The sequence below is a fragment of the Pithys albifrons genome, chromosome 3, assembly GCF_047495875.1.
Source record: "Pithys albifrons albifrons isolate INPA30051 chromosome 3, PitAlb_v1, whole genome shotgun sequence".
NCBI classification, from domain to species: domain Eukaryota; kingdom Metazoa; phylum Chordata; class Aves; order Passeriformes; family Thamnophilidae; genus Pithys; species Pithys albifrons.
In genome coordinates, this window is record NC_092460.1 from 88,709,684 (window position 1) to 88,724,055 (window position 14,372).

General features: G+C 38.7%; 1 protein-coding gene across 4 annotated transcripts in view; it reads right to left on the reverse strand.

Annotated features, from left to right (window-relative positions):
- Positions 1 to 14,372, reverse strand: part of KMT2E (lysine methyltransferase 2E (inactive)) — a 58,926-nt gene that overhangs the window by 6,048 nt on the left and 38,506 nt on the right. For all 4 annotated transcript variants that reach the window (XM_071552659.1, XM_071552655.1, XM_071552657.1 and 1 more), the window contains 11 exons: positions 14,085 to 14,202; positions 13,826 to 13,935; positions 11,587 to 11,848; positions 9,698 to 9,796; positions 8,808 to 8,972; positions 7,521 to 7,829; positions 5,469 to 5,723; positions 5,163 to 5,307; positions 4,216 to 4,469; positions 4,008 to 4,064; positions 2,521 to 3,084 (listed from right to left, as the gene is read on the reverse strand). In XM_071552659.1, coding sequence (XP_071408760.1) covers positions 2,521 to 3,084; positions 4,008 to 4,064; positions 4,216 to 4,469; positions 5,163 to 5,307; positions 5,469 to 5,723; positions 7,521 to 7,829; positions 8,808 to 8,972; positions 9,698 to 9,796; positions 11,587 to 11,848; positions 13,826 to 13,935; positions 14,085 to 14,202 — 2,338 coding nt within the window. The remainder of the gene's footprint in view (positions 1 to 2,520; positions 3,085 to 4,007; positions 4,065 to 4,215; positions 4,470 to 5,162; positions 5,308 to 5,468; positions 5,724 to 7,520; positions 7,830 to 8,807; positions 8,973 to 9,697; positions 9,797 to 11,586; positions 11,849 to 13,825; positions 13,936 to 14,084; positions 14,203 to 14,372) is intronic.

The window sequence follows — 14,372 nt, forward strand, 5'->3', positions numbered from 1 at the left end:
GCTGATACAGCAAGGCTAATTTCAAGAGATTTCACATTTGCTCTCAGACTGGCTCCCTTGTATGAAAATCCCACTACCCCTTTTGCTTCACTCTCCTGCATATATCAAGTGAAACTTTTCATTCTTTTCCCAGAGTTTATTTCGAATTTGTCTTTACCGCACACTAAAAAACTGATTAAGAACATATTTTTAAGCTACTTCTAAGTTTGTTACCAGAAATAATGACACGTGAAAAGTGGTCTATACTTTGTATACATGTATTTAATATCCCTACCCAGACCTTTCATGGAACAGAAATCTGTTAAAATGGTTATTAAGTTGCCTTTAGTGGAAAAAAATCAATGTTCAAATGTTTTTACTACGAATCTTCAGGATATGAAGCAGAGAGCTGAGATACTGACCTTCAGACCTGCTTTATTCACAGTAATGACACTAGTTCAGTGAAAATGGCATTTAATGTCTATAAATTCTTCTAGTTATCAACAACCTACACAACATCTAAACCAAGAAACTGAAGTGCAATAATGAAAAAGTTTAATGTTTAAATGGCTTAGTCCTCAATAAAAGCAGTCATCCATTCTTATAGAGAGAAAAAAGCAAGGCAGCCTCCTTTTGCTTGCAGTCCTAAGGGTTTTAGTTTGTTTGCTTTCAAACAGATTTCTGTTCATTAGAGACTCATCCATACACATCAGGGTAAAAACAGTTAAATGCACCTGATTTTTCATTTAAAAAAGTTCATATTAAGAACTGATCTTGCTTTCAGTTTTGTATTATTTCCACATCATGTGACAGGGATCCCATAAGATACTGCTGTAAAGAAAGCTCAAGTGTGAAGAATAGATGAAACCTACGCAGTGTGGCCACAATGTACAGGACTGCACTGAAAAAGAACAAACTTGTGCAATGGTGAGAGAAAACAAGACAAGCGAATGTCCACAGAAATGCTGAAATATGAAAAAACCTCCAAGACCTGCCTTAGGACATTCCTCTCTTATGCAATCCTAGGGAAAAGACTTCTACTTGTTTCCTACAAAATTTCCGAATTCTCGCCTTTCAGCCCCGGTGAGATCCAGCCCACCACCTCCTTTTTTATACTGTCAAAAGTTGCAAGTTTTTTGATTGTATCCCTGGAAATCCTACAACCCATTCCCCTTCAGGGATACAGATGCAATTCTCTGGTTTGTTCAAACTGAAACCTTCAAATTTCACACAACTTCAGACTAAAATTTTGGGAATCCTGGGATTGAGGGGTGCCACCTTTTTTAATTTGGGGATTAGTGTAGCATAAACCCTCATCAGTAACAACCTGGAAGAATTCTAGTCAGCAGGAGAAGGGGGGAGGATTACTGAAGCACTGAATGCTGGTGGGATCTGTGAAGACTAATTTAGCCTTCAGACAAAGAAGAATGCAAAGTTACAGAAATTCTGGCTTATGTTTTCTTTTTGGGTTTGCCAAAACAGCAGGGCTACAGTAACACACACAGGATCTATAAAATTCTAGGGACTTTGACAGGGTAAGAACAGAGCTCCTACCAATCTTGCTCCATTTATGTCTCAGCTTGAAGCAAAGCAAACAAAAACCCAGTTCTGCTGGAGAACTACTGAAGGAAGAATCCTGAGTGCTCCCCAGCAGGAGCCCACAGGGCAGAAGCCACGTACATGACCATGTACATGGCTGCAATATGACCAAAAAACCAGAACCCCACTGCATCTATGCACACACAGAGAAAATGCCCCTACTCCCCTCACCACTACTTCCATGAAGAAAATAAATGACATCTTTCAAGCAAGGATTACTACAGTCTCTGATGAGACAGAATGGGCAAGCTGTTGCACTGCAGACCCCTGCCCTACATGTTTGTTGTCCTTTCTGCAAAGGGAGACTCACCTGACAGTACAGGGCAATCAAGAGCTGTGCAAAGGAACTTCCAAATTCTGGTCTGAGTTGCCTATGACCACACTACCTACCCTGTAAGAACTGTTTCCTGAAAGTAGCAAATTTAGATTCTGCTTATTTTTCAAACACAGTATTTGATAAAAAAATCCCAAACCAACAACCAAATTATGCCAAGAAAAATATTCCTTGAACTAAGGATTTCTGTGCAGGTCTGATTTTTCAGCTGGAGTATCTTTAATCTGTTAGTGCACCTTCTTGCAGTAATTCAGAACAGGTGCTCACAGTATATGATCTCTATGATGTTACTATATATTCTGTAGGAACACCAGGTGGCATAAGCAACCATTTTCAAACCTGAAAAGCAATTTATTGAGCAAACCATTGAAGACTCATATGAAATAGACCTTAACTTGTATCTGTGACTTGGAATAAGAAGATTTACTGGTGGTTGTTTGCAGCTTTACTCTTTACCCTTCGTTATTTCCCCTAAAAAATGTCTATTACACTGTAGAATGTAACGATGAGCCACCAGCTGGTTTTTTTTTCTTTTTACACTAAGGCTCTTTCTGTTATAGAAATATCATTAGCAGTTGATGTAATACAGACGAAATTAAAGTTATAACCTTTTTCTTTTGTGGAGGATTCTGGGGTGTGCAATTTCCATCCATCATACTGTCACTACTGACAGTCCTTCCAAAGCCAGGTGCAATTCCATCTTCTGAAGTACAAAAAACAGATGCTTCCATGAACATGCCTCTTCCATCATCTTGAATCGGGCACTTGGACTCGCTTATTCTGAATCCACCTCCTACCTCCAACTGATGTGAAGGGGTCAAGTCCCTCAAATTAGAATTCATTGAGAAATTTACACCTGTCCTGTCAGGACTTTTTACCCAGGAAGAATAAATTGTGCCCCGTCCACAATGAGCAGTTTCTAATTGGCTGTTTGCATCAGTCCTATCATGTGGGGGGGCTTCCAGGTTTTTATGCAGTGCACTTTGCTCAATTACTTCGAGTCCCAGCTGGAGGTCTGACACAGATTCCATCTCTCCAGTGCACTGCCGTGTGACATCAGTCCTATTCCTTGGACTAGAATATCCAATAGTCTTTATTTCTTGCAGGCCCATTTCTGTCAGGTTGGAATTTCTGAAAGAATTCAGTGCTAGAATCGATGCTCTGTCATAACCCTGCGTGAGGAAAACACATGTCAACAATCTTTTCACACTCCACCAAAACTGCAACTCCTCTGACATTTACCTGTGCCTCCAAGTGGGATTAACACCCTTCCAGTGCCACAAATTTATCTGTTTTTAAGAAACACTTCTACAGCCAGACACTTATCTCTACTATTCCCCTGTATTAGGTTAAAGCATTTTAATAAAATGTACATTAACTAAAGTAAAAATAAGCATCAAATACCAGGTTTTATTTATGACTGGCAGAGGAAGGGGAGGAACCTCAACAGGAGCAAGTCCCTGGCCAGGAGCGACAAAGCACTTTTGCTTCAACTCAACACAGAATCATGAAATCGATTCTCCTCAGTGTCAAAACACTTATTTCAAAGAAGGAGAAAGAAAAGTTTTTCTGAAACACTTCTGGATTTTGAGACAAAGCAGGACACATGCATTCTGCAGGCTGGGAGTACACAGGCATATTCCAACAGCACCTTGCTGCTCCTCCATTAATTCACTTGTGCCCATTTATTACCTTTTTGCTCTGCTCTCTCAGAGTAATTAGGATCAACAAAAACAATTAAGAGATGCTGGTAACAAGGAGAAAACTAATTGCAATTAAACTACTAATCTGGATCTAACTAAAGGCTGGAAAGCCAAGCATTCTTTTTCTATTCTTATCTCCAAATTGCAGTAGTTACTTCTTTCCATTACAGCTGTCAGGATTTTTAGGTGATAAAGAGAAACAGCTTAAAATAGAGAACATAACAGGTAAAGTTGATATATAACTCAGTAAACAAACAAAACCTACAGGGTATTTACCCTTTACATTCTGAGAAACTTGCAATGGCTGGTGAAAAGCATTTACTAAGAAACAGTGCAGTCACACAGGTGAAATCAAGATACCATTTTTTGCAGGATCGAGCATGTTTCCTTACCTCTTGACTGTAAGCTCGCCTTTTTATTTCTGGGGAACTGTCAGGTGAGGAAATATTCTAAATAGATAAGAAGAAATTGCAAGTCAATTTATTTTTTACCTTGGAGAAATACAACCCTCTCCCTCTGCAGGAGGAGTAAAAATGCCAATTTACACTGGAATGTCTAAACTCAGACTTTGAACATACTGAAATTCAATATAAAACTCACCTCAAAGTGCATGGTATTTCCATGTATACATGGAGTTACAGGAGTAACTGGCGAATATATGGGTTTGTAACCATTCCTACAAGCTTCATCTTCTGTTTTTACCCTGGGAGGAGTAGCAAACAAGGAGGGCTCGGAGGCAGTGATGTCAGCATGGGTTGGTGTGGCATATGGAGAAGGAGTAGGTGTGGAGGTTTCTGAGAATGCAGACTCCAATAGCTGATACAGTCTTCGTTTTTTCAGTGGTGTGGTTAGATCTGTGTGTTAAAATTAGAAAAAAGCTGGAGGATATCTAGATATAGTGATCACTTTCAGTTGTTACTTTATGTAACGAAATTATGAATTCCACATTAAAAACCTATATAATTCCAAAAATCTCCTAAGGGCAGGTTTCCTGAGAGATGAACTTTTAACAGCCTACAGACTTCCAGAAAAACAAACTCTTTAACAGCCTACAGATACATCAGCATCTGAAATCTGTGTGTTAAGATGCTGGCAGGAACTGTCTGTTTCCAGAAAGGGAAAGTCAACTTCTATGCACTTTTAAGACAGTTCAGCTAAAAAGTGGAAATTCCAAGTTCAGGACTGTAAAGAGGAATCATATGACAGGCTCCATATCCTTATGGAATTGTGTTCCCATTTTCTATTATGCCTACAAGATTACGCATCTTCTCCCCTGTGTCCTGAGTTTTAAAGCAATTCTAAACATATGGAACAGCATGGAAAGTGAATTTAATACCTGACCTCTTAAGAGTAATAATCAAAAACATTAGTCTTTTGTTGACTGTAAATACTATGAGATATGGTAGTTTCCTATCTAACATACACTAAAGGGGGAAAAAATCCCACGCACTATGTAACACAATAACATTACTTTAAAAAACACAGTCCTCCACATTCAGCTACTTCAACACAGCTCTTAATGTTCTGTATTAGTAAAAGCTTCACACCTGTTAAGGAACAGCTGTCATTCAGTAATAAAGGACTTTTATGTTCACCATTGATGGCTGGACTTCGAGACCTCTCTTGTGAGGGTGAATTAAATCTATCAATCATTGTTGAATTCTCTTCTTCCAGAGCCTGCTTCAACCAACGCTGCAATACAAGTTCAAATTAGTGACTTAGAAGTTTAATGATGAACATTTCAAAATGCATTAACACAACCAGCTTTTTTTTTTGGCCTAAATTCATGCTAGCAAGTAAGTGTTCTTTCTAAATAATATGGGACAGGGAACCGTAACGAAGGGAAGCATTACCTTCTTACAAGAGCCAGTAATGTTTTCCACAGGTTCTTTTTTCCTCCTCTTTTCTGAAAGGAATGGTGAAGTAAAACGAATATAGTGCTTTGGAGTTGAATATACATGTGGACTGTAAGTGAGACCAGGTAAAGAATTCAGCTGAGTAGCCAGAACTTCAGGGTCGGTGGTTATGCGCAGAGGCCTTTCTGGCAGACTGTCTGTTGGTTTCCCTGCTTTATCACTCTTTTCACTTAACCATTCACTGACCAAGTGCTAAACAGAGAGAAAAAAAATACTGTTTTATGAGGGTTTTTATCAGTGGCTTTTAAAATTCTTTTAGTCTAATTATTCATTTAGTCAAGTACTACACAAACCAGAAACAGTTCATTTCGAGGCTGCAAATTTAAAAATACAAAGTGAGAATGAGGACAGTTTTAGTGAAATAATGGGGACAGCAGAAGAAATCAGTAAAGATCTGTTTACGTAGCAGTTTGGGGCATTTTGGTTATTTTGTTGTAAACTACACTTAGTTCTTCTGTATTTAATTCTCACTGAACATTATTATACAAATGTCCCTATCAACTGTACTTAACTGTCAATTTGGTAGCAGAATTCCAAAACAAACTTTAAGCTTGTGGCTGAGCACCTAGGCTGAGGAGAAATATGTGACATGAACAGAACTAAGCTAAATAAGCTCCTCATCAGATTTCTGTGCTGTCAGAGCTGTGCCTCAGCCAACATGTCAGGCAGGTGCCTTGAACATTCTTCAGCTGTAGTTGTATTAAATTATAACAGATGGACTAAGGCACACTGGTAAAAAAAGGGTATTCTTTCCTAGTTTGGTGTTTTTAAAAAACATGTCAGTGGATTTTAGTTTCTATTAAGAGATAAACTAACTTACTAAATTTTACAAGGACTGGAAATTAAGGACATGCAAAAATCTGATATTAAGGCTCTAACACAGATCATCATAATATACTTGCTTGTCTTTTACAAATCCATTTATACTTAATCCATTTTTAAAGCAGGACTTTCTCTGTACTCAGGGTACAGTAGGTGCAATTTCATGAGACATTTCACAGATATTTATCCTCAATATTATGAAACAGCAAAAAAGTGCAGTAAAATTTAGACTTTGGACCTCTTCCTTCTTTCCACTATGCAACACTGCAAGAAGGGAAGAAAGATTCTAGTCTTCCCTCTCATGAGAATTCACTATTGATGTAATGAGCAATGTTACAGGATGACTCAGGTGCTTTTTCAAAAAAAGACAGAAATCTAAGTACATTTGCGGGTTTAAGCTAAAACCATCTTGCAATTGTTCTTGAAACTGTTAATTTGACAGGAATTTTCAACCTCTGACTTCCTCCTCTTTTCCCTCCACTGAATAAAACTTTCAGGACTTCCCGTAAATCATGCTAAAAACACTTTTTAATGCAGTCTGTATAACTTTAAAGCAGAAAGTTTTACTGCTTATTCGCACTTGCAGACTTAAGACTTTTCAGTGTCTCAAAATATTGTGCCATTTCTTATAAGTTTTTTGCAATGTAGTCTAACAGGAAAAAGCTTTTTAAAAAAAGTACTAAAAAGTAAAGAATCTTCCCTCCAAAGACACACATAAATTTTGAGTATTTAAATCCATTTACATTTAGAACAGACATTTGAGTAGTACTACAAAAGTTAAGGAATTTCTTGGATATTCTGTTTGCTAGCTGAAACATACAAGGAACAAAGGAATGAAAGGTAACTTATTTCCCTATTTTTTTCTTTAGCTTAACAGCTTTAAGTATGTTTTGGTTATGTGTGATATTTCAATCCATTCAGAAAACCCATGTAGAAAACATTTTGTTCCCAAATTGCTCTGAAAGATGTTATTTCTGAAGTCTCTTAAAATCCAGAAGAACCTCTACCAAAGGATGTTATACATATTGTAATCTACTCGCAGTGACTGGCTATACAATGGTGGTATTTAAAGAAATGAGTCAACACTTTTTAACAAATATATATGCAGTTGCACACTGACGAAGCAGTCTATTTTTTAGAACTCTCCCTATCTCTCGAGACACTTACCTTCTTTGTTTTAGGATACTTAGTAGGGCATTTACTAAGTGCTGGAGCTTCTGTTTCAGTAACCATTTCTGTAACAACAGTTTCTGTTTCTGGCTCAGCCACCAGCGCAGCATTCTCAGTTTCATTATGCTGCGAAGTCACTTCCACGTCGGGCGAAGAGGGCTGGATATCTGAGCACATGCTGACAGTCCTGTGCCTTCTGCGCTGCTGCCCAATGTGAGTTCTGCTCCGGGAGAAGCTTTTCCTCTGCTTAGCTCTGTTCACTTTGGCTGGGGTAGGCTTGGTGGCAGTTTCTTCTTTTGCAGGTTCCTGGCACAAGACAGAAAACAGATCTCATACACATTTAGAGCTACATATCTTTCTTAGAAGAAAATGTCAGCTCCCTCTTCTTTTACAGGTCCAAAAAGCCTCTAACTTTTGTTGTCAGAACTACAATACTTCAGAGACGCCATTTTGCTCCATCTCGAAGGCAAACAACAGGATTTCCTGTATTTTCTTCCCAAGCACTTGCTCTATCATGGGCAGAGTGTTCACACACACCAGTCACTGCTCAGATCAGGACAGATTTGTGTAAGAACTACCAACCACATTCATTCACCCATAAGCTCAAAATCAACGGCTCACATCATGATGCCCTTCAGTGCAATATTCTTTCTGCAATTGATATTTTACTGGGTGTTTAGCATTGTCACAAAAGGTACTTAACAGAATGCTGACAGAACTGTTAATGGAAACAACCTGAAGGGAGAACCTGTATGAGTGTTTGCAAACTAAGAAGCATCCAGCAATAGAGTGAAAAACTGTTTATAAGATGTTCAGTATCATCTGCAAGAACTTAGAAGAAAATACACTTTAGTAACTCCTTTCCTTTAAAATAAGAGAAAGGATTATGATGTGTTCCTGAATAACCCACTGAATAAGCAAATTGTTCTCCACTGGTTATAGACAGAGCCTAAAGGAAAGCCCTGCCTGTGGCTGAAGCCAACACTGGTAAATGCCTCTATCTGAACTTCCAAGACAGACTGAATTCCACAGCTGGGTTGTGTGTGCATGTTTGCACCAACTCATGTAACAGAAATTTCTCATTAAATAATTCTATACATACCCTACTGGGAAAAAAATTCAGGAGCTAATATAATGTCAAAGAACCACACAGATTTTGGTCAAATATATTAGAGTTCAGAGGGAGAAAAAAAAATCTTACATCTTACAGTGCTGTTTGACATTCAAACTGACAAAATAGACCATGTTAAATGCTAGTTTAAAAATAAAGCTCCAGGTAAGTACCTGAATAAATTCAGCATCATTGAGAATCTGTGGTTCCTTGCATTCGGATTTAACCTCAGTTTTTGCTGTGCTGATTCTTTCCAAAGCCTGTTCTCTTCTTTTTTCTCGTTTTTCTAGTCTGGCAAAAGCTTGCAGAATAGCTTCCATTTTCCGTTCTTCTCTTGTCTGGTGGATTTAACAACAATCGTCATCAATTTCAGTCATAATCTTTCATATATAAAAATACATAATTAAATGCTCTCACCCAATACTTTAAAGTACTGAAACATGTAAACATAGACTGACATGAAGATCAAGCTCAGCAGAAGCTCAGATTAAAAGGGAGCTGTTACAATCACTGCAACTACCACCAGCTTCTGAAGAAAGTCTTCCCTTCATGCCAACCCTGACAAACAAGAGAGTCCTGCTCTGGATTTAAGAACTTGCTAAAAAATTTTGAATGCCTAACGAAAAACTGCATATATTTAAATGCTACCTTTTGTAACACTGTCCTATGAACCTCTGAAAGTCAGGATTTCTGAGGCTTTTTATTTGGGAACTCAAGTAAAATTCTGATTTCCAACACTGTATGTACAAGCAACATCACAAATACCAGGCAATAATAAAGAGCAGATAATTAAATCTAAAAAGAAATCATCTAAAGGCACTGAAAAAATCATATGCAACAGAAGATAAAAGCAGGTTCTTGTCAGAAAGCAGTGATCAAGCCAGATGAAATGTGCTTAAACAGCAGGTCTTGCATTTTAAGGCTAAGTCCATGTAAAGGATCTGACTTCACACACACTTGGATTCTACAAGCCTACAAAAAGGCAGCAATTAGCATGGGAAGAGCAGGTGCCACCAAGTTTTAGTGACAACTTTAGGCAGCTACTTGCTGCTTCCCAACTTACCATCTTCCTTCTCCTTTCTGCAATCTGCTCCTCTGATTCCATTTCTACTTCATTGCTAATAGGAGTTTTTTCTTCTATATCATCAATAAAATCTGGCTCCTGAAAGATGGAAATGACAGCTTTACAGAAGCTCTACTTCTCTTGCACACTAAGGAAAACTCAAAGCTACACAAAATTAAGACTCATCAGATCATTACATGGAAAGTAACCAAGCCAATAAATCATGATGAAAATTTTCCATCCCCACTCCCTGCTCCACCACCAAGAAAGTATCAGAATTAAAACCTTCAAAACAACAGAAACTTTTGGGCACTAACAATGGCCTCTGATCTAACCACTTTATAATCAGTTAAATAATTAGGAACTTTATGTCACATACCCACAAAAAATATCATCAGATGTAGTGAAACAGAATGAGTGCCCAATTTACATCAAAGTTGTTCTCAGCTGAAAAGTGTATTCTACTGAAGTCACATTTTCCATTTAAACACTCAGTACTGAATCTAATGACAGTGCCATATCATATGGAAACACAAAAGTTACCTAACAATGGTTGCTGTTTTGAAAGAAAAAACAAGCATGAAACAGTAACTTCAAAAGGAATTAAGTACTCACTATCCTATATGCGATTTCACTTTAACATAAAGGACTAGATAAAGATTTAAAGTTTGTGTTAAAACAGGTATCTAAGCATAAGAACCAGTCAATCAGTAGCTTTAGTAGTTTTTTAATACAGTGCTAAGGTAAAAAAAGCTACAGTATGGGAAAATAAAAATGTACTTTTCCTATTGTTGAGTTTAGAAAAACAATACGAGCTCTCCTGTGGCTGTTCTACATAGTCACTGTGTACTGCATTAGAAGCTCAGGAGAAGGTTCCACGTATCAGTTATCACGTATTAAAAATATGGCACAAAACATAAACCAAAAATTACTTAAGACGAGAAAGTTTAAACGTTGCCTCTTGGGAGATCACGACTGGCAACTCACATGCCATGCCTTCTGGATGTCCAAGCACATTTAAGCTATTTAGCTACTGAAATGCCAGGGAAAACCAGGTGTCAATATACTCGTTTTTACCTTATTTCCTTCAGTCCTAAATGTTAAAAGAACTATGAAATGGCTCCTTCACAGGATAACCCCCTTTTTTCTGCCACTAAATCTTCATCAAAACCCATCATAGAAAAAAAAATCACTACCACCCCAAAAAGAAAGAAATATAGACAGTTACTAAGGTAACTTATCATGTTAAATAGTTATCTTTAACATCTGCTCTGCAAAATGAAGTTAGAAATTTATGTCATGGATCTCTCCCAACAGCTCTTTCAGACAGACATATTAAAAGAAAGACTAAGTTAAAATTTACCACCATGGTGCATTACCAGGCAGCTTTACCACACTATCTGCCCATTATCCACAATTCCGCCCCGCTGGGAGGTGGAAGGTTGTTTTGAATTAAACACGGAGTTGCAGAGCTCTATTAAACATGGAACGGCAGCCAACACTTAGTATTCTGAGTTGGAGTTTTGTTACACAAGCAGGGCTACTTATTGCCATGTTTAAAATACTGTGCTCCTGGGTAACACAGGCAACTAATCCAGAGGCACTTCGAGATGAACTGAGCTTCTCAAAGCATGACATGGGGCTCACCGGAGCCAGAAAGCAATTCAGAGGAAACAAGTACAGTTAAAACCGGTATGGGAACCAACATATCTCTAAATATATCAAGGAAAACTGAGAAAAGTATATAAAATTCTGAAGTTTATCCATCATTCTGATTTTTTATAAATCTCCACATCCCTTTTCGGTAACTTGTTAAAATTCCTTTAGTAGCTACAAAAGAAGTGTCTGTGTTTAAAAGCTTTTATTTCTGAGCATCTTTTTGTCAATACCTGGTTATTAGAAATGGACAGCCTGAGGGGAGAGAGCTTTCTCTGCTTATTATCTGCGATTTTCATTTTGGTGGCTGCTCCTTCACAGTCCAATGTGATGTTCTGATTTTGAGTCTCCTTTTCTCTTGAAGCATCTTTCTCTTTCTTTCCTTTTTTCCTTCTGGTTTCATACCCAGTATTGATGTTTTCTGTAGGCTCGGAACGTCTGAGAACTGGACATTCAGGGTTTTCTTTCAGGCAAGCACAATCCACTTTGTATTTACTGCAAGAAATTAAATGCAAGAAGGTGCATTTGATTAGGCTGTACAGCAATGAGTCCTTTCAATACAAAATCACACAAGCTGATATATTTCACACTGAACATCTGCTGTAATGCAAACCAGCCACACTAAAAAGCAGGTGACTCAAGTTTCCAGCATGACATACAATACTGCTGTAATTCAAAAATCTCATCTAGCAGTTAAAAGGAAGTTTTGGCTGGTTGCCACACAGAATTCTTTTAAATTCAGTTTACTATTTGCTTGAAAGACAAGAGACAACTCAAATCTGAGTACAATCCTAGGCAGAAATACAACCACACAAAATAAATGATGCATGAAAGGCAGAGTTCTTCTTTGTGCAAAAACAGTAGATACAATTTACAGAATGAGCAGAGTCACTTTGCACAATTCTAAGCTCCACTTGTATACATAGGAAATGTTACTCAAACACATTCTATTGACAGAGGCTGTCAGCAGTAGGTACTAAACACAACTATGATGTATTTTTTTAAGGAACAAATGACAAAACCCAAAAAAACTGTCAACCAGACAATTTCTCAGATTCTCTTCATGTGAGGGATCATAGAATCATACAAATACTCATTTTGGAAGGGACCTTAGAGACTATCTAGTCCCAAACCCTCTGCCATGGGCAGGGATGCCACTCACTTGTGCCTAGGACCCCATCCAACCTGGCCTTGAACACTTCTCTCATCTTTTAAGTTTAGATTAGATATTAGACAGAAATTCTTTGCTGTGAGGGTAGTGAGGCACTGGAACAGGTTTGCCAGGAGAGGGTGTGGATTCCGCACCCCAAGAAGTGTTCAAGGCCAGGGCGGATGAGGCCCTGAGTAACCCAGTCTACTGGAAGGTGCCCAAGCCCATGACAGGGGGACTGGAACTACATCATCTTAAAGGTCCTTTCTGACCTAAACCATTCTACCATTCTATGACCCTTCAGTTGAAAACCATTCTCCCTTGTCCAATCACTATCTGCTCATGTAAGAAGTCCCTCTTCCACTTTTTTTTCAAGCCCCCTTTAAGTAGTGGAATGCTGCAATGAGGTCTCCCCTGAGCCTTCTCTTCTCCATGCTGAACAATGCCAGCTCTCTCAGCCTTGGCTTCACAGGAGAGCTGTTCAGACTTCTGGGTCACCTTTGTGGCCTCCTCTCAATGTGCTCTAACAGATCTATGACTTTCTCATACCAAGGACTTCTGACCTGGATGCAGCACTCCAGGGGGCATCTCCCAGAGCAGAGAGGGAGAATCACTTCCCTCAGTCTGCTGGTTACACTGCTTTTGGAGCTGCCCAGGTTGTGGTTGGCTTTCTGGGCAGCAGGGACAGGCTGCTGGCTCATGTCCAGCTTTTCATCCAGGAGAACCTGCAAGTCTTCTGCAGGACTGCTCTCCACTAACTCTTCTCCCAGTTTGTACTGGGATTGCCCCAAACCATGTGCAGGGACTTGCTGAACTTCAATAAGTACTTGTGGTCCCACTTCTATCACGTCCCCCTGGACATCATCCTGTCCTTCTGTTGTGCCAACTGCACCACTAAGCTTCCAGTCATCTGCAAACCTGCTGAGGGTGCACCTGATCTCACTGTCTGTGTGACTGATAAAGGTATTAAAGAGGGACACAGAACAATAACAGTGCAAGGTATCCTGAGGTAGTCTGACCCCAAGCTGATTAATTCAGGTAGTACTCTGTGGTCATGCCTAGCTCAGGTCAGGTAGTGAAGGCATGTCTGCACAGCAGTGCATCCAAGCTGGCTTAGGAGCAGACCACAGAAATGCAGTAATAAAAATACAGAAGACACTCTGCCCATACACACACTGTTCACTGTAAATACAGTGCCTAAGGAGTCTTGTGTTATTAAAGCAAGCAATAAAGTAAAAGACACAAACCCAAAGCCATTCTGAATTGCAAGCTAACTTAACAAGCACTCTATCTATTTTAGCACAGCATCCTCAAATACTTACCAATTTCCATAATCAAAATCGAATGCTATGGTAATCTCTGCTCCCTTTGGAATGTTATGGATGGAGTAAATATAAAGATGAATTGTTCCATCTTCAATTACGTGTCTCACCTATATGCAAGGGAATATTATTATATTATCATGAGTTATTTTCTGTGTAACAACTGCAGGGATTGCTCAAATTATGAGATTACTGGAATCTCAAGGAAAAGGGACTCCTAAGTAAATAAAACATAATTTAACTCTACATACATGCTTACCTCTGCATTTGGCGTACATGAACGCCGGATGAATCGAGCTTCGTTTCCAAAAGTCCTTGCATCAACACACATTTCCAGCCCATGAAATTTGGAATAAAACAAAACAAACGGGTATGGCCTGAAAAACATACATGAAAACCATGAGTTTTATAATTTTTGAAGATGCTAAACAGCACTTTTCTCCACACTAATCAGCTTTGAAACATGCTGCTTGACACAGTACATCAAACTTGTGGTTAATCTAAGAGTGACAGGTTTGTACTGCAGCTTCCTCATCTTAACTGGTCA